Genomic DNA, 21,055 nt, shown 5'->3' on the forward strand with positions numbered 1-21,055 from the left:
TTGGAAGCAATGGAAATAGTGATGCACATTGGCAATGGCAGCAGCACATTCTGGAGAGAACCATGGCTGGCTGTTAGGTTTTTGCTGGAATTTTTTTCGAGGGTATGAAGTAGTCTATACCTACAATTAATTACGTTTCGACAGAAGTGTATCCCCCTGCTCAAAAAAGTGCCCTAACCAAACAATGTATCAATGAGTGCAAACAAGAAGCAAGATTGTAATTATAAATCAACGACTACAAATCAATTAACCTGACGCTCGTTCTGACCTTTATGACGTCCATATGCTCTTCTCCCATTCAAACTATGATTTGATAGTATTTTTTTTTACATCTAGTGAAATTTGATAGCACGTCGGGTTGGTGGAGTAACATTTGGGTGTTACAAGTAATAAAACTGTCTCGAATATTCTTTTTCCTACAATCCGTTTCTCATAAAAAAAAAAATGTTGCTGGTCTCTTTCTACTCCATGCAAAGTATTCAACTTATATCCAGTCTAAGAAAGAACTTTTGCTACCAAAGCGAAAAAAGATGTGCCTACCATCAGGTGAAATTTCCATCAACAGAGCTTCTTTGCTACCCACCAGTGGAACACATTCCTGTAAGACTACTTCCCTACTAATTATAACTGGGATTCCTGCCATGAACTGCTTCAAAATAATCGAAAAGAGTTTTTATACCATTAATCAGTTAGATGCCTGCTGCTCATTTTCAAGTTTTTTGTCCTCAGCCTCTCCCAAATTGCATTTAGCTGGGAGGACACTACCCACTCTCCAAACTTCATCTCTCATTTTTTTTTCTCCCACTTAGATACCACTCCCATTTAGAAATTGGCCTGCTTATTTTCGGTTCTAACTGTAATTATTTAGAAACTGATGGAAAGGTGTTCTTCTTCTTCTTCTTCTTCTTCTTCTTCTTCTTATTATTATTATTATTATTATTATTATTATTATTATTATTATTATTATTTATTTTATTTATTTTTTTGGGGGGGGAATTCAGGAATTAATATTCTAATATTTTTGTAAATCATCCTAAATTAGTTTAATTGATTCCAAAGCATTTTTTTTTTAAGTTTTGTTTACTTTTTTTTTTTTTTTTAAATTTTAAAATTATATGAAAAATTCTTGAAAAAAATGTTATATTATTCTGCTTTTAATATTTAAAATTTAGGATTTTATCTTTCCGGAAAAATCAAAATTTGTTCAGAGACATTGGATTTTAATGAATTTGAATGAGTTAAAAAGAAAAAAATATCAACTTCGTTTGATTTTCCTCTGTGTTTTGGCCGTGTCTAGTCTAATTCATTGATTTTTTCCCCCCATTTTATTCAAATGAAATCTTTGTAACTATGTATATTATTACAATAGAAAAATGCGAGCATGAAAACTAATATGGTTAAGCTTAAACATGGGAAAGTAAAGGACTAGTTGTTAAAACTGAAAAAGAAAAGGACAAGATATTCTAGTAAAAAATATAATAAATTTATAACTTAAAATATTGCAGCATTAAGAATTGATTATATAATGTTATAAATTGAATTAAAAAAAAAATTCTTAATGCTGCAATATTTTAAGTTATAAATACAACCATATTACTTTTCATGCTCGCATTTTTTTATTGCAATCCATGATTTTTCCAGGCTTCCAATAAATTCACTTGTTCATTGCTTAATTTCAGTCTTATTTTTTTTGCCCCATAAACACATATCCCCCCCCCAATTATCTCCCTTTCATACTTTTATTCTCTCTGTTTCACTTGTTACTTCTCTTTTCGTGACAGCAGTGAATTAGTAGCAACAGTAGTCGCTGAAGTGATGTGGTTGCTATGGAAACCAGTCATAAAAAGCGTTGCTCACCTCCTTACATATTTTTACGATTTTGAACACCAGAAAATTCATCATAATTTTTGTTTTACTGAACGAAGATTGAAAATTCTTTTCACAATATAGCTGAGAAGGTGATCTATAAACTGTAATAATTGTTTGAAATTTGGTCGAAAAATAAGTGAGCGGTGAAGCTTTAAAGCAATTCTAAATGATTAAAACTGCCACTTAACCATATATTCAAACTACCGTGTTTGAATATTTTGTTTTGTTTTTTAAGTAAAATTTTTCTCGCATATTTTTATTTGTTTATTTGTCCTTTGTTAGCAAGTTTTATTTCAGATTAGTTGTTTTGATTTTTACACTACCGTGTTTGAATGATAAACAATAAAATGTCCAATAAATTTGGGTTGGACGACCTTTAGCGTAAATGTGGTATTGTGGTTACTGAAATGATTAGTTAAAAGTAGGATAGACATGACCAACGACACCTACTTACTCCACACTTTTACCTAATATATTTTAAATGATTTTTAAAAAAATATTTTCTATAAATAAATAATTTAATGCATTTTTCAATAAGATTTTACAACTTAGTTATTCATTGTTTTTTCTTTTAAATAAATTATCCATTTTTATTTAAATATGGTACTTGTTTAGTTTAATCAAAACATTAAAAATGAAAATATTCAAAAAAAAATTATATTGTACGTACTCGTTGTGGAATAAAGTTATCATACAAAAAAATCACTTAATGTGATCAAGTGTTTTTTTTTTTTGTTTTTTTTTTACCGAGTAAAATCAAACTTTAATGAGATCGGTCGTGTTGTAGCCATCTTGTTTATTTCGCGGATAAGGAGGGGGTTCCAGGGGAGATAACTCCAATCACCGCTCAAAGTTTATCAAAATTTGACGAGATTATATCGAAACATGGGTAGAAAAAATACCTAGATAAATATTTTAATTTTTTTTTTTTTCACTTATTTTAATCCCTTTTTCGTTTCAAGGCACCCATTCCTCGTTCGCGAAATAAGCAAGATCGCCGCAACACGATCGATCTAATTAAAATTTGATTTTCCTTTGTAAAGAAAATCAAAAACCACTTGATTAAGCGATTTTTTTGTATGAAAACTTTATTCCATAACGAGTATGTACAATATATATTTTTTATATTGTCATTTTTTAATGTCTTGATTATACTAAACAAGTACCTTTGATATTACAAAACACGCTTAAGCGAGCGCGATGTTTGATCAAATTTTTCCAATTTTCAAAAAACTCGGAATAACCAAAGAATAAGAATAAACAGAATAGTCATTCTATCATTCCATAAGCGATCACGTGACCAAAACAAAGATGGTGTCGTAAAGAAACTAACGCCAACCTTGCTGGCTTAATTTTTTTTATATCTCGAACAAAACAATAACCACGATGGAATGCGAAGTGGACAGTAAACGGACAATCGAGGCGAAAATTGTACTTTTAGGATCTCAAGGTAAGCACACGTGTCCTTCATTAGTGTTCTAAGAAAATCCAGTTTAAAGGTGAATGATTTTGAAGTGACCAAAAATAAAACGAAGTAGCCATAACTTTCTGTAGATTCCAGTTACATTTTTAAAGAGTTAAATCTCGGGGCGTAAGTTCTTTGTTAGGAACAGGGTACTTGGCAATCTTCGGGTTATTTTTCTTTGGCTTATAAACACCACCGAATCTGAACAATTGACTTTTGTCTCTTAAACTTTAGTTCGAATTAAAACACAGATGTTTTAACAGCTTCGAATATTTGTTTACTTAGTAGAGCACCTTAAAATTCGAGAAGTGAGTTTAAAAACTAGCAAATAGATATCCATTTCTAGTTGTTAATGCGGGTTTAATGAATAAAACGTCAAGTACTACGATTTAATCGTGGTTCCAAGATCAAAAAGGATAACGCCTTAAAAAAAAAAAAAAAAAATCAAGACATCGCACTAACCACTTTACAATTCCTTTCTCTCTTCTATCCAATGTTTCTTTTAACTTCATTATGATCAACCGGCGATGCGCACTCGTAAGATTTTTTATAATAACCAACAAAATAAAAGTATTAAACCTACAACAAATAAATGTTACCAAATGCAAAATAAGTTATTTTCTATCTACATGGATACGTTTTGTGTGTTTTAACTTATTTTAAAGCGTTTATTTATTTTGAAACAAAAGTAATGTTGAGTTAGAAGGGAAAAAATGGCGGTTTTGTTACAGTTATTTGGACTCGATAATCGCTCAAAAATTGAAAATTAAAGAAAATACTAGTAGAAATCCATTCAATAAATGTCACCAATGGTTCGAAAATGTACTGTTCTACCAGTAATTTGTTTAACTTTCGATTTTGGAGAGATTATCTCGCCGAGGTTGGATCCGCGGTATTACCTCGGGTCCAAATAGCTGTAATGAAACCGCCATTTTGTTTTTTCCGTTCACCCTCAACCGACATGCCCCTACTTTTGTTTCAAAGTAAATAGACGCTTAAAAATAATTAAAAACAACAACAAAAAAGAAGCTTATTCGGGTAGGTAGAGGAGTAACTTCTTGCTTTTAGGAATATTTATTTGTAGTTTTTTTCTTTTCTTTATTTTTTTCTGCAAACATTAATTAGACGTGACTTTTCCAGGGCATTCAACGTCAAGCCCAAACACAGATGGAACGAACGCCAGACTTTTTCTGTGTTACTACCTATTTACTATGCCTCCCCACGGGACAGAGTTAGACACCAGGGTCGTTTTTTAACGTGGAGAAAAGGTACAAAAATAAAAATTGTCTCAGTCGTGAAGGATTTCTCCTCCACTGACAGAGAACAAGAAATAGAAGTGCAGCATCTGAAGAACAGATACTACACTTTGAGATATTAAATCTTTTATTCATGTTAAAAAATACAGTCAAAATCAACGATGAACAAAAAACTTAGGCACATGGCCAACTCAAAAGGGGGGATTTTGGGGGTCGTTGGTCATCCTTGTCACTCCAGAACTAAACAAAGTCAAAAGTTTTTCCCAGCTAGTATCTTCTTTCACCATAATACCGCATTCACCCTTTCATATTGGGGGACGTCCTAGTAACTCCCAATTTTTAAAACATTTTTTATTGACGTGTAAAAACAAAAAAGATAACAATAAAATGGTACAATAATTCATTTGTGTCGAGGGCGGGGGGGGAAGAAAAAACAAAAGGTGATTAGTAGGACCCTCCTAACCCCGCTTAGTTGATAGACTGCCCTTTCCACTAGGATTGTAAAAGGAACCTCGCTTCTGCGGGTCAGTCTCTGGGTGGGGATGCCCTCTAGATGGGGGTGAATGGAGAAAAGAAAATTTTTGTGGGTAAGGGATGGAGGTTAGTTTGTATTTCTTTTTCTCCAAGATGGGTAAAATTTAGAGGAAAGGGTGAAAACAAAAATTGCAGGTAAGAGGGGATGGGGATCTTGGAGGCTTCCTAATCGGGGAGGGATGGAACACACACTCAGCTAGCTGAGAGGCTACTTGTTTAATTTTACTTTACAGAACTGCGCGTTCCACACCTAGGCGGGGAACACGTATTCAAATTTGGCTCCTCTTCGTACACACAGACTTGCCACATGTATCCATCTTCTGTCAAATGCCGCGCGATGCAGCCTTCTTCTATCACATCTGATCTTCACCCGTAGTTGGTGTTTAAAGAAAGCGATCAGATCTTGATCAGAAAAAGACAACACCCCCCGGCAACCTTGCAAACGCGACGTCCAAATCACCATTCTCGCCACGGCCAGGATCGTAACGTAGACCATTTGTCTTTCCCGGTCCCACGGCGGCCTCACGTTGTCCACAACATTGGATACCGTCATTGGGTGAGGATGCTCAGGATCGATGCGAGCCGTCACTCCGCTGACATACGACCAGTACTGGCGGAGTTCGCGGCAATCGAAGAAAGCGTGATCCGTAGTTTCTACGGCCGTTGTCCCACAACGGGGACAATCAGGCGACTCCAAAAACCCGGAACTGCATTGTATGTTGTTGAGTGGAAGTGCATTTCGGGCCAATCGCCAGGTCAGAGAGAACTCTGAATTGTTCAGATGACTCGAACCTGGCGCCCAGCTCCACGTGGAGCGGATCTCACTCTGCTGCCACACCAAATGCGTGCATAGCGGGTCGTCAGCGGCCCCCTTCACTAGATCCCTGTGGAGTTTCCTACGGGTAGCAGTCACAAGGTCACTGGACCTTGGTAGTCGTTTTAGCACGGCTCGGCACTCTTTCATGTAGGCAGATTCTCCCCGCGGCCTGCGACGGCTCTCGATGGAAGGGTCGAGAACGAGGTCGGGGAAGGCGGCAGTAACCACGGGGTGCCACGGTTGGTCATCCTGCATATAGTGGCTCAGGAAGGCCAGCCTCTCAGCATCTCGATGACACTTCAAGTCCGGCATTCCCAAGCCTCCCTCACACGGACGTTGAATACAGACCTGTCTGCTCACCCAGTCTTTCTCTGTCCCAAAGGAGCGAGGACAAGAGTTTGACAAGAGCTTTTAGGTGTTGTGCAGGCAGGGGAAGTACGGCCAGTCGGTAAAGGATGAGAGGAAAGACGTAAGTGGCGCACGCCTCAGCTCTACCCTTTAAAGAAAGTTTCCTAGGAAGCCACGAATTGACTGCAGCCTCCACCTTTGACCGTACCTCCAACCAATTCTTGTCAAGCTGGAGACCCGGTCCGAACCACACGCCGAGGATCCGGACCGGGCCATCTGTCCAGCTGAAGGGCGCAGGGAGGTTTGCGTTGCCACTCCATGCGCCCAACCGCAGTCCTACCGACTTGTTGCGGTTTATCTTGGCCCCCCGTGATTCTTTCGTACTGTGCGAGTGCCTCCGACACGACCTCAATGTCTCTGAAGCCCAACACGAAGATCGTGACATCATCGGCGAACGCGGATACCTTGGCAGCTGAGCCGCCAGGCAGAGCCATTCCGCGCAGGGCCGAATTTGCCTCCCCATGTCTCAGCTTGCGGAGAAGAGGCTCCAAAGCCAGGACATAAAGCAGCACTTTGATCTTGTCCCGAAGGCCAAGAAACAAAAATTAGTGTTACTACATTTAAAATGAAAATGGGTAATAGCAATGAAAAGAAGTAAAGTATTTTAATGACTTGTACAAACATAACTTATTTAAAACAATCAAAATGTTTGTTTTTAAAAACATAATTCTTGTTTTTGCTAGAAAAGATTTTAAACAATGAAAACATTCATTTTAAAATTTTTGTGGCATTTGTTTTTATTTCACTCTTTTTATTGATTATGCCACCATATTGGAAATAAGTCCGTAAGTTAAAGTTTTTTGTTTTTTTGTAATACTAAATTTATTTTAAAGTCAATATGTTCAGCATGTCATAATCTTTAAAAAATATATGCAATTTTTTGAGTTACTATTATTAACTCAAAAACTTATGTCATCCGAAGTTCACATTTCTACTTTATAAAACTCCATTAAAATGAATAATTACAAAATTTAATCTATCTCAATGAATTTTTATTTCTTTGTAAGTGACGCTTTTGAAAGGAATTTAGAAACATTTAAATTAAACGATCATTTTAACTGACTTAACAAATTCGCGTGCATAAGACGATTGAGTAAATGTAATAAATTTTTTATTTTTAAAATGTGATCTTTATTGAACTATAAAAAAATAAGCATACATTTCCAAATCATACAAATGCCTATTGCTATTGATGAGGTTATCTTTTTCTTTTATTTAATGTATCGGAAACGTTCTAAAACAAAAGATAAGCTTAACCCAGTTCCCTATCTTACCATCAGGTCTACTTTTCCAAGATAAGGGTTTTGCATTTTACATCTTCCAGGCGTTAAAATAGAGTTACAGGAGACCAAACCGAACCCATTCTTTGTGTAAAACTTGCATTAGCCCTTCTACTTTTACCGATGATTTCATAATTAAAGGTTGACATCAAAACTCGAACGTCAAGATTGTCATGAACATGGAATTTATGCCTACATTAGAGATGGTTTTCTATGTGGCAGAGACATCTCCAAAGACACTAAATTGCCCCTATATGTGTTTCTGAGTAGTAGTGACTCACAGAACATGGCATTTATTTTTGTTCCTCTCTATTGAATTGATATCTTTGAGAGAATCTCTGAGAAAATTGATCATATTCTGTCTGTTTTACCTTTGTGCCAGCATTCACATCTGTGATGACTTTAATATTGAATGGTTAGTCCATTCAAGCAAGACTGATAATGGAGGGAGTTTTTAAATGATTTTTCTCTTGCTTATGATCTAGCACAGATTGTTGACACACCTATTCTTGTACCCAATGTTGACAGACATTTTATAAGTCTTCTTAATCTTTTCCTGACAACTTATCTTGAATAATGCTCATTTGCTGTTCTGTTTTCACTGGTATCTTCTGATCACTTAGCCGTCTCAGCTAAGTAGTCTCTGATGTCCCTTTCCACCACAGAGATATTGATACTCGATAGCTGACTGGTACATATATTATATCAGAAATTCTTTCGTATTCCATGTTTGAAAAGAATGTGTCTTGTATTGCATATGATTTAACAGATTGGTTAATCATTGGTATTGAGCACTTCATATCTTCAAAAAAGTTTTGACAGAAATCAAGCTGCCAACTACAGCACACCTGAATGTACTGCCGGCATTGCTTTAGAAACCAGTTTCAATTGATTTCATAGAAATAGATGTTCCAAAATAAAAATTTTCTTTTGGGACTGCCAACAACCCCTGCAAAAATGTTATAGAAAAAGGCAAGTGAGTCATATATGCTCAATCTGTTAAACTGTGGCTGAGCAGAGACTTGGTTCAAAGAATTTTCATGTATAACAAACAGGGTTCTAAACAAATGTGAGATCTCTACTCCAACCATCATCAATGGACCAGCATTTTATAAAGCCAAACTTTTTGCAAAAACTTTGCCTTTAGATTCCACTCTTTGCAATCAAAGCCACCTATTTCTTAAATTTCTCGCTATGATTCTAAACATTTTGAACATCCATTAGGATGTTTCAAAACGTATTAAGAACCTTAATGCCAGCAAAGTAATTAGTCCTGACAGTATTTCAATCATAGTGTTTAAAAAGCTTAATATGGAAGTAGTCCCTGTTCTTACAAAGCTGTTCAATTATTACTTAAAAGAGAAATGCCTTTCATTACATTCAAAAATTCATCAGTCTGCCCAGCATTTAAAAATATTGCAGATCAATCTTCTGCATCTCAATACAGACCAATCAGTTTCCTGTGCATCATGAATAAGTTGCTTGAACCTGTAATAAAGATATTGTGAACTACCTCAACAAAAACAGCATATTCAGTAACAAACAATATGGATTTCATTCTGCCAGATCAACAGCTGATGTGCTGACTGTAATATCACATAAGATCAGTGAATCTATTAACAGGAGCTTCTTGTCATATTAAAAGCTTTTGATAGGGTTTAGCACAAAGGTTTACTTCACTAACTTCATGTGCAAAAGTTCAAAGCACATAGTATCAACACCATTGTGTCTCAAGGATAAATTCTTAGCCAATCCTTTTCCTGATCTTTGTTAGTGGTTTCTCTAATCACAATTGACATGTATGCAGATGATATAACCATATATGGCAACACTTTGGAAAGCATTAACGATCTCTTTTTTTTTTTTTTTTTTACATAGGAGTTACCACTTATCAAGGCCCAAAGGTCACTCGAGAATAAGGGTTAAAGAGTGTACACTAGTCAATAGGACACTATCATAGTAATCGTTAGTAATGTAAATTTTGTAAATTGGATTACTTAAGGGGAACGGCTTATCAAACACTTGTTTACATTAGACTTGAAGACAACCATATTGTAGTCAGCTAGAAAGCAGGCAAACGGAAGACAATTCCACAGACGTGCAGTTCTAAGAAAGAAGCTTTTTTCATGGAATCTACATTTAGGTTTAGGCACAGATAAAGAGTGGGGGAAAATATTGATAGTGTTTTCAGCTAGATAAGTGTTTCTTGTGAAAGTTTGGCGCGCCATAGATTGGAGCTCAGACGAGCACTTACCATGAAAATAATAAAACAGAGACAGGCTCGCAACGTCTTTTCTGTGAGAAAGAGGTTGTAGGGAAGAGAAAACGACATCCCCTACGAGGCTACGAAGTTTATTTTGAACTCTGTCAAGGTAGGATAAGGTCTTTCTAGCAGCTCCTGCCCAGATGTGGCAATACTCTATCCTTGGATGTACCTGGCTCTTATATAGGTAGGAATTGTTTTTGTAACAATTCTCTTGATCATTAATGCTCTTTCTGATTATCTCTTTTCCTATCTGGCGCATGTCATGCAGTGGAGAAAATGTGACTGGCTATTTCTAACATATCTAAAACCGAAATTCTCTTCTTTCATTATCAATACTTGGATCCTCACTTTACCCCAATTAAAATGAATGGCTCTCTCCTCAAGGAAGACACCTGCTTTGATAAGCTTCTAGGATTGACTTTCATTCTGAACTTGAAATGAAAGACTTGCATCAAATCCAAAATGCATAATAGCCAATTTAATTTGATATTTTTGTTAGATAGAAATAGACATACATGCATATGAGGTGGTCACGCAATTTTATTGGTAGAATTGCAGAATAGTTAACAAAAAAAACCAACTTGGAAGCAAAAACAAACAACAACAAATAATTTATACCAAACGCATTAGAACTTAATTATTTACCAACCTTTGCTGAAACTCTAAAATGTTTTTTTCTACAAAAGTTGGCTTATTGACACGTAATACCAAACTGCCCGCCAAGATATCACTTAACATGCCTGAAAAATATTGTAACAAAAGATACTGTATCATTAACCCTAAGTCTAAGTAGCATCTCCCCAAAGTTAAAAGTAGTGGTAGGCAAAGTATTTTTTTTTTTACTATCATTTCAGCATGAACGAAAATGTAGGTCGCCATCTTTTCTTTTTTTTTTTTTTTTTTTTTTTTTCATGTTTTGTGTAAACAGATTCGAACAAGATAAAATTGCTTAAAAATACAAACAACTTTAGCATGTTAAAAGCATACAGGTCAGTAGATAACAGAATTATACTGCACTTGGTAGAAGTTATGTTTTCATTTGTTTATTTGTTAACTATTCTGTACTTTTACTATTTTATTAACATAGACATTATGAAATATTTAAATGTAAAAATGTTTTTAAAATTTATTTTGATTTTGATGAGATTTTGTCCAGTGCACTATTGTCTGTTGTATTTCTGTTTTATATCTTTGCAAACACCTTCATACTTTTCTTAGCTTTTGTTATTTTTTACAGGTGTGTCTAAGAAAAAAGTTGATTGTTTTATTTGTCAGCTGAGTGTAAAAATAGAACATGTTTTTTTTTTATATGTCAATGTTTGTGTTGTTATCAATATTTGATACTTGACAAACAAGTTATTGTCAACAAGTTAACTTGACTAATGTATGCGAAGCCCCACCCCTCTTTCTAAATAATTTTTTTTTTTTTTTTGTATTATTTGCATTCTTTGGACTACTGTTCTCATCTTGAGTGTTATTTGCACAACGTTTGGTTGTTAATTTTTCTGGTTGGGTGAATAATGATAAGTTGAAGAAAATATATGTAGTCTGTAATGATTCAGAACATGTAAGATGAATGAAAACCAGTTAATAAGGCTTATTCATCTAGAATCAAAGGTATGCATGTTGAAATAGAAGAATGAAAAATTGTCAAGATTTTACACAAAGTAATAATGCTAATATGACACCCCGAGTGGAAAGAATTCAGGGAGGGATTATGAAATGATGTACAAAGCATTCAAGTTCAAGCATCTCTGTTTCTTGGATGATAGGGATGAATACAATGTTTTCTAAGGATGAGTTCTGATAGGTTCTTATCAAGCTTTGTATCAGATTGTGAGGGTCCATCTGACTCAAGGCATCTGGTAGTAGAGATGGAGTCTCCAGTGAGATAAGTGTCATTTTGTGGCTTTGGAGTAAGTTGATGCAGCAACACTGTTTTCTCCCTTCCAGTTGGAAGTCTAACATGGGTGTATTGAGGGTTGCATTCTAGCAATTTAATTTCATCGACAAAGGGTTCATACATAGATGATCATACATTACGTTTCATCAGGACCGGACCTGAATTCAAAAGCCAACTGGGAAGAGAGGTACCAGACGTTGATTTTCGATTATACTGGAATATTCGCTCATGAGGTGTAGCGTTAGTACCAGTACACAATAATGAACGAATGGAACGCAAGGCATTGCAACAAAACTGGTTCCCCAATGAGAAATCAGCAGTTTTTGCGACTTTAATACCAGCGATATCGCTTTTCATAACGTGGAATTTAGTCGTTCTACCCAGCCATTTCCCTGCGGGTTATAGACAGTTGTGTGGCTCATTGCTATTCCCCTTCTATGCAAAAAATCTGTTAGTTCTGTTGAAAGGAATGATGGACCTCTGTTAGAGTGAATAAAGGAAGGCATGCCAAACAGCGAAAATAGTTGACAGAAAATTTTTTTGACTGTTTGTGAGGTCATATCTTGATAAGGAAAGGCAAAAGGGGAGCATGAATATTCATCAATAATTGTTAATAGATATTTTTTTCAACTATTAGATAGCAAGGGACCTTTTAAAGTCAGTATTTAAGTGTTCAAATAGTTGTCGCTTTGACAAGCTTAAAACTAGTAGGATTAAAAAATCGTGGTTTTAATTCTGCATAAATGGAGCAGTTCCCAATAGTTCGTCAAACATCCTGAATAGATTAAGGGAGATTACGCAGACTTACCAAATGAGACATTTGTGTGATGCCTGGATGACACAAGAAAACGTGTAGGTCTTGTAGACTGGTTAAATTAGTTGAGGAGCAAACTGTGGCTGCATTATTTTTCCCTGGACAGTATATTACATCAAATGTAAGGGCTGATAGTTCAATTCTCCAGCATTGTACCTTCTCGTTCTTTTTTTTTTGATTGAGTGTTGAGTTTAAAGGCGGAACAAATAAGGTAGTGACACCATTTACATACTGCTTCGATGACAACATGTGCTTCTTTTTTGACCAAAGAGTAATGTTGCTCATTGACTGAAAGAGATCGGAAAAAGAAAGGAACTGGGTGGTCGTTCTGATTGAGAGAGCTAGGGCAATGTCCAAAGCATTGATTTCTACGGTAAGGGATATGTTGGGATCAATTGTCATAAGTGAAGTGTGCTACAGTTCTTCTTTGAGGTTAGTGAAATCCGCTAAGTAGGATTAAGGTAGAGGGAAGACTTGGTTCTGTGCTAGCCATCAAATTTTATCTGAGAAACGAGGAATCCATTGAGCATAATATGAAAACATTCTAACAACCCGCTGTTGTGATTTAGCATCTTGTGGTGGAGGTAAATGTATCTCAAAGCATGGGAGCGTTCAGGATCTGGTTTTACAATTCCAAATGACACTTACTACCTTAAGGGGGTGACTCACTCAGTTTGCATAATGCTCTTGTTCTCATTGAAACTTATGCTGTACTTCCTGGCAACATCTAAGAAACGATTAAGGTTTACATCATGTTCAATCATATTATGACCACATATAATGGTGTTATCAACATACACATTTTATTAGATTGTCTATCGATGGAAACATGATACACCGTTTGTTACACCAAATGGAATACAGCAGAATTGATATAGATTTCCACTTCGAAAGCTGTGAATTTCTTCTCCTCTTCTTGTATTGGTATTTGATGATACGTATTCTGCAAGCACAGGATTAGCAAGCAATTATTTTTTTTTTTTTCTTGGACTAGTTCATCAATTCTTGGTAAAGGATAAGCATCAAGGTACATGAACCGATTGATGGTCTGACTATAGTCAGACAAGACGCTTCTTGTATCATTCGTTAGTGGTTACTAAAACCTGTGCTCTCCAGGGAGAGCAAGAGAGTTTGATAACACCGTCTTTTAGAAGGTCATGAATTTCGGATTGTATAAACTGCTGATGGATTGGTGAGTGTGTTCTGGATTTTGTAGCAATAGGCTTGCAACTAGTCGATAAATGTTTGACCGTTACTGGCACTCCGCAGTAAACGAATCTAGCTTCTGTAAAAATTGTCAATCATTTCACCAGGCTCCTGCTTAGATGTTGGCAAAAGATGTCTAGAATGAACAATGTTAGAGGACTTTATGAAAAGAGACTAGAGCTTAGCGATGGCTGATTCATATGAGTCACAATTTGATATTAATTGTGCACTGGATGGGAGATGTAATTGGTAAGAAAGTCTGGTTTGCCCATTTGTAGATAGTCAATTATCCAATGGTCTGCAGAATCAGGCACTGAAGAGTTACCATCGAAACTCTGTGGCTTCAAAAATTGGTCCATTTTGGATTAGATTCTTGATGAATAAATTGTAATCATTTGGAACACGGAAGATGAATGATTACCTGTTAATAAGGCTTTATTCATCTCGAATCACATGTATGCATACTGAAATAGAAGAATGAAAAATTGCTAAGATTTTACATAAAGTAACAATGCCATAGTCACGTTTGATGACCAGCTGGAAGTAACTGAGAGAAGGACCGAACATCTATGATTTCTGCTTATAGATATATTTAGGAGATAACCAGATTGGACATTATATTGTAATACACCAGGAGATTGGGTTGAAGAGATGAGTAGATGACGTTGAGTGGAAAATGACTTGTCTTGAAAAGCAAATGATCTTAGCTGAGAGTCTGACTTTGAAATACTGGAGCTTAACAGATGTTGACATGAGCCATAGAGCCCCAATGAGATGCACACACATGCGTGCACACACACAAACACACACATTATCAACAAGTCAAATACACAATGTATATATCTTTATTTTTACTTATGTGAATCTGCATTGTTTTTGTTTTGAAGACAAATTATAAACCAGTACATGCGCCCTAGATGATTGCCAATGTGAGAGGCAACAGGACCAGAACAAGAAAATGAAAAAGGAAACTCTGGGCACAAACGTTTGGAGTCTACAGTCATTGGGAGCTGGCATGGTGGTTGTTGCTGTTATGATTATTGTTGTTGTTGTTATTATTATTATTATTATTATTATTATTATTATTATACCTTATTGATCAATAACTGAATGTTGAGTTATTTTCTCAAATGATCATCAAAACTGTATCCTTCATCCACACCAATCAAAAATTAAAAAGAAATGTTTTTTTTAACTTTGTTTTCAATCAAAATTAGAAGTATAATTGTTTATGACGACGTGAGTCTGCAACAATTACTGTATCTGCACTTGTAGAGAAAAAGCAACATCAATGATTGACAAGCAATTCATACAAATATTAATTGAAATTTATAAACTCTTTGTTCAGCTTGATGAATCCTCTCATTAAGTAATTAGTCAACGGATGTCCAGACATTGAGTAATTTAATAACATGTGTGTTTGTACTCTTTTTAACTGGTGAGACTTCTTCTGTGATGTTTTGAGTGATTAAGTCAATGATTCTGTAATATTGTCACTCATTTTGGCTGTTTGTTTTTTTTCAAATCCTAGTTGGGTTCAGTTGAAGTTTTTTTTGTAGTTGCATATCACCAATGTCAATGAATAAGAGACAATACAGAGAAATATTAATTAAAATTTATTTCTAAGCTCTCTTTAAAACCAAGCAGAAGAATGGATAACAATAAGAATTTTGTTTTAGGTCAAAAATGTGTTGCTTCATTTGTAAGAATTGAACAGACATATTTATTTTGTCTATTGCCAAGTGAGAATGCATGCAGCAATATGGAAGTTCAGAAAACTATGCAATGTGTGTATACATGATTGCATTTTGTTTATTCTGTATGTGTTTGAATAAGTGCATGCTTATAGAGTTATCTACTGAGAGCCGGCATACCAATGGCCAAGGTTAAGATAGCTCACAAGATGGCCAGTAGTAATTTGTTTGCACCATGTTGCTATGAAAATGACTGATGAGGATTTGTGGCAGCAGGTTGAATCTTACTGCTGTCTGTCAGAGGTTGTTGTTTACATAGCCAGTATGTAACAGGTGCTTAGCACCCAGAGCAACTGTTTTTGATTGGTTGAAGTCCGATTTTGGAAATCAATCAAAATAATTCTTATTGGTTAATGTAAGTATTTTACAGAAATTGTTTTGCTTGTACTCCTTGTATTCTGAATAGTATTCTGAAATTTTTTTTTTTTTAAATTCAATAATGAAATTTTTTTTTTTTTAGGGGGGGGGTGTAAGCGTCAACCAAAAATAGAATGTTAATGATAGTTTCTCCCTAAATTTTCATTTGGATAAATTTACATAACCTGTGTGTGTGTGTGTGTGTGTGTGTGTGTGTGTGTGTGTGTGTGTGTGTGTGTGTAAATCCACAATTTCTTTAATTTATTAATTTAATCAATTTTTATTTCTATCAGCAAATTCCACATTGTGTCACATATTGATCTGCAGAGTATATAAATTTCTATGGAAACAAATACAAATGATAGTTTCTCCCTAAAAATGAACCATCTATGAACATATTATAGGATTGCATACTCTGTAGACAACAAGGTCATTTTCAAATCTAATGTCAAATACTTCCTCATTAGTAATCAAATTTTGTTTGTTATTTTTAATCCTCTGTTCATATTCTTCATCATTCAACTATTTCAATAAACTGTATCCTGGATTGTCTGTTACCTTTGATAAGTGATGACTAGGGCTGTGACAACAGCACATTCTTTTCATTGTTTTGACTCTTGAGTATATATCCGTAAATATCTTCTCAATGCCTCTGTTCAGTCTCAAAAGACAAAGGATACCTTCTGTAGGGGCAGATGCACATGTGACAAGAGTTGCGCAATCCCCAACCACACCTCTCCTGAAATCAGCACTGCTTGAGTTCAATGACAAGGGAAAGTCCAGGACGACTGGAAACAATGCTGAGATAAGCGGAGAGCACATACAGCACTTGAAAGTCACAAATGGTCACCCATCTGGTACTAGCCAGGCTCATCGTTGCTTAACTTCAGTGATCTCATGGGAACCGGTGTGTGAAACGTGATCATGCCATATATGTTAATATCTTACATGTTTTTATATAGGTGGATGTGGTACTCGGTTGATTAAGTGTGCTGTGTCAGATATATACCCAAGAATCAAAAGGATAAAAAGAATATTCTGTTGTCACAGCCCTAGTGGTGATTCATTAATAAAAAAAATTGACAAATTGGAAAAATCACTAAGAACCTGCATGAGTCAAAATTATATGTCACTAAGAAACTAAAATACTTTACTACGTAAGTATAATAACTTGACATTATAAGTAAAGAAAAAAGTATCCATATAATATGAGGTGCCTTCAATAAGTTTCCAGACTTTTTCTTTATGGGCACTTTTATTGAAAGTACACACATGAAACTCTAGTCCCCTTCAAAGTAAGCTCTCCCAGCTGCAATGCAATCTGGCTGTACCCTTCCAACAACTTTTGGAAGGACCCATGGAAGTCCCCTTGTGTGAGTGTGTCAATGATCCTTGTCACAGCCTCTTTCATCTCCTCAATTGTCTCATAATGACAGCATCTAAGATTTTCCTTGAGCTTAGGGAATAACCAAAAGTCACAGGAAGCAAGGTCTAGACTATGGGGAGAGTGAGGAACTCTCTTGATGCCCATCTTGGTCAAATAATTTATGATAAGGATGGAGCACCCTTGTGACAAACTTTGCACAAATATATTACAAATTCCTACAATTCCTGTCTATTCTATTTCTGTACCCAACCAGAGTGCTCTCTTGGGAGAGCTGGTTTGCTCCATTTACTAGCCTTGTGCCATATTTTGCAGCAGTAGGAGGCAAACAGCTACCAACTTATTTGAAATCTAAATTACCCTCCTTGTCTCCTTTGAAATTTAACTCAAAATGGGAGAGAAAATATTTAATAAATTTTAGCTATGTATCCTTTGTTACTTTAAACAGTTTAGTACAGAGAGAAAGTTGATGCAATCAAATTACAAACAAATAACATTATTTTATATCAACATGGATGAGGAAAAATATTAAAAAAATCGAAGTATTATTTAGATTAATCAGACAATTGTTGCCATCTTGAGTTTTATCAGCACATTAATCTAAATGATACAAACATTCATACCTCATCTCAAAAACTCAGAACTGTCAAAAACTTTGTATTCATATTATTGGATGCAAAACTTTTAGATATTTACACAATCATGTCGATGTTAAACCAAATTGATCGTATTCAATCATTTATATATCGTCTACTTTACATATGACTTCAATACTTATATATTTTTATATTATGTATTTATAATTGATATATATACAGGCGGCAAAAAGGAAGTCTGCACTTGTAATTTTTCAAAAACTACAAATTTAAGTTAAATTTAATGTAACTGTTTAAACAAACTATATCGCATTTGATTGGCCTTTTATTCTTCTATAATTTTACCTGTTCATATTTGACTTTGAATTGAAATGTTCTAGTGTTCACATCAATTTAAAAAAACAACCTAAAATTGAGTAGGCAAAAAGAAAGTCTACACAATGGAAAATTGTTATTTAAATGTAACTTTAGGACATTAATGCAACACAAATATAACAGGAACACAATGAACTAATTAATATTTAGTAGCATAGCCTTTCTGCAATTTGATAGCCTGCAATCTTTTAGGAATTCCTTGAATTAGATTGCAGCAATACTCCGGGGAAAGGGCATCCCACTTTTCTTTAATTTTTGTCCAAAGTTCTTCCAAATTTGAAATTTTATCATTGCGTAGCTGTTGCTTGATGTAATGCCATATGTTTTCGATAGGATTGAGTTCTAGAGATTGTGCAGGCCAATCCAAACATGGAATATCATGCTCTTCCAGGAACCTCTTAACATTGCCAGCTGTGTGAATGGGAGCATTATCCTGCATGAAGATGGGATTATCATCCAAATTCCAACCAAAGTAGGGTAGAAAATGCTCAGTCAACATATTAATGTACTTGGTCAAATTAATTTGACCTTGCAAGCGAACTATAGGCCCTGAACCATTGGTACTAATAATGCCCCACACCAAAACTGAACCTTCACCACCTTGCAGCGTTGAAACTGTGGACCTAGGATTAAATTCTTCGCCTTTCCTCCAACGGATATACTGCCTACCATCACTGCTTAGCCTATTGAACTTGCTTTCATCGTTAAAAAGCAATTTTGACCAATATGAAGAGTCATGATCTTCATTGCATCTGATAAAGTCCAGACAGTGCTTTTTGTTCTTTACAGAAATCATTGGCTTACGTCTTGCAACATATCCTCGCAAATTAAATTCCCTCATCACTTTTCAATCAATCTGTGGACGATTTCCCGATTGGATAAGCCAGAAAGGTGGAGATTAATGAGGTCCTGATGATCACTTAGAGAAAATCGTGGCATATGGACTAAATGTTATGTTGTATAACCTGGAATAGCAACAATTATGATTAGAGATGCTCTGTTGTCTGTTGGTGGATATTTTAAACGTATTTAGGAGCAATAATTTAAGCTGGTTTTAAGCGAATTTGTTGCTGCAGACTTTCTTTTTGCCTTCTCAATTTGAAGTTATTTTTTTAAATTGACGTGAACACTAGAATATTTCAATTCAAAGTCAAATATGAACACGTAAAATTATAGAGAAATAAAAGGTGAATCAAATGAGGTATGGTTTAAACAGTTACATTAAATTTAGCTTAAATTTGTAGTTTTTGAAAAAATTACAAGTGCAGACTTTCTTTTTGCTGGCACTGTATATATAATATATATATATATATATATTAGTAGAACCCCGGGATACAGCATTGAAGATCAGTAACAAAATACAGTACAGTATATAATACACATCTATATAATCAAATAACATTATAAATAACACCGTAAGGCTGGAGAAATACTGTAACCAGGGGCCAGAAAAGCATTGTATTTCACATCCTAATCTGAAAAAACTGTATCCTTGGACACCATATATTTCGGTTTGTGTGTGTGTATGTATATATATATATATATATATATATATATATATATATATATATATATATACAGTATCGGCCATAATATAAGGAACGGAAAAAAAAATTACAATTATTCATGTATATTTCAAAAATTAGTGCATGGATTTTTCTGAAATACTCAGAATAAACAAATAGAACCAATATGTATAAACTAGTACCAAAAAAAAAATAAAATAAAATTACGGTTCAATATTGAGAAATATTTTAGTTTAAAATTATATCTGTGGATTTATCCTGGCCAAAAGTTAAGGAACGAAATAGAAAATTTATTTTTAAGAGACTAAACTTTACATAAAAATAGCTAGTTTTTAATATTGGAACTGCTGATAAGCACAACAAAGAAAAATGGCGTCACCGACTCGCAAAACTCTGTCTCTCCAAGAAAAAAGATTAATTTTAGACAATTACAAAGAAAAGAAATCAATTTCAACAATTTCTAATATCGTTCGAAGATCAAAAAGTGTTGTTCATCGTGCGTATTTCAGAAAAATCCATGCACTAATTTTTGAAATATACATGAATAATTGTAATTTTTTTTTCCGTTCCTTATATTATGGCCGATACTGTGTGTATATACATATATATATATATATATATATATATATATATATATATATATATATATACATACACACACACAGTAGAAACCAAATATATGGTGCCCAAGGATACAGTTTTTTCAGGTTACGATGTGAAATACAATGCTTTTCTGGCCCCTGATTACAGTATTTCCCCCGCCTTACAGTGTTATTTATAATGTTATTTGATTATATACATTTAATTGTAATTTTTATTTTATATATATAAAGCTGGACGTCTGTGTGTGTGTGTGTGTGTGTGTGTGTGTGCGCGTCTGGTCACGAATAGGCTTCTATATGGTTAACTATTATAGAAAAATGATCACATATAATGATAGATGTATCGAGACACAGGAATGGGTATGTTTGATTTGGCATAATGATGATTCATTAAAATTGTGGTATCTGCGTACGCGCCTGGTCCACAAAGTATGGAAATAAAAAATTTAAAAATTAAAAAAAAAAATTTACAATTGTTTTTGATATAGATGTACATAATAATACTTTGATAAGTATATTTTAACTTAAATAGGGATGGTATAATAAAATTGTGGGGTCTGCATTCGCGCCTGGCCTCCATAGAATGGAAATAGGCACAAACTTTAATAAAGACTTTTCATATCTATCTACGTAAGTATACTTT

At 34.7% G+C, this 21,055-nt stretch overlaps 1 protein-coding gene across 1 annotated transcript in view; it reads left to right on the forward strand.

The window, feature by feature from the left end:
• Positions 1-3,147: 3,147 nt before the first annotated feature.
• LOC145245965 (uncharacterized) overlaps positions 3,148-21,055 on the forward strand; it is a 55,730-nt gene continuing 37,822 nt past the window's right edge. Inside the window, exon 1 of the mRNA XM_080107744.1 lies at positions 3,148-3,319. Within this exon, the coding sequence (XP_079963870.1) occupies positions 3,256-3,319 (64 nt within the window). The 5' untranslated portion in view covers positions 3,148-3,255. The remainder of the gene's footprint in view (positions 3,320-21,055) is intronic.

This window comes from Euprymna scolopes, chromosome 23 (genome assembly GCF_053919585.1).
Source record: "Euprymna scolopes isolate OS-2025 chromosome 23, ASM5391958v1, whole genome shotgun sequence".
NCBI classification, from domain to species: domain Eukaryota; kingdom Metazoa; phylum Mollusca; class Cephalopoda; order Sepiida; family Sepiolidae; genus Euprymna; species Euprymna scolopes.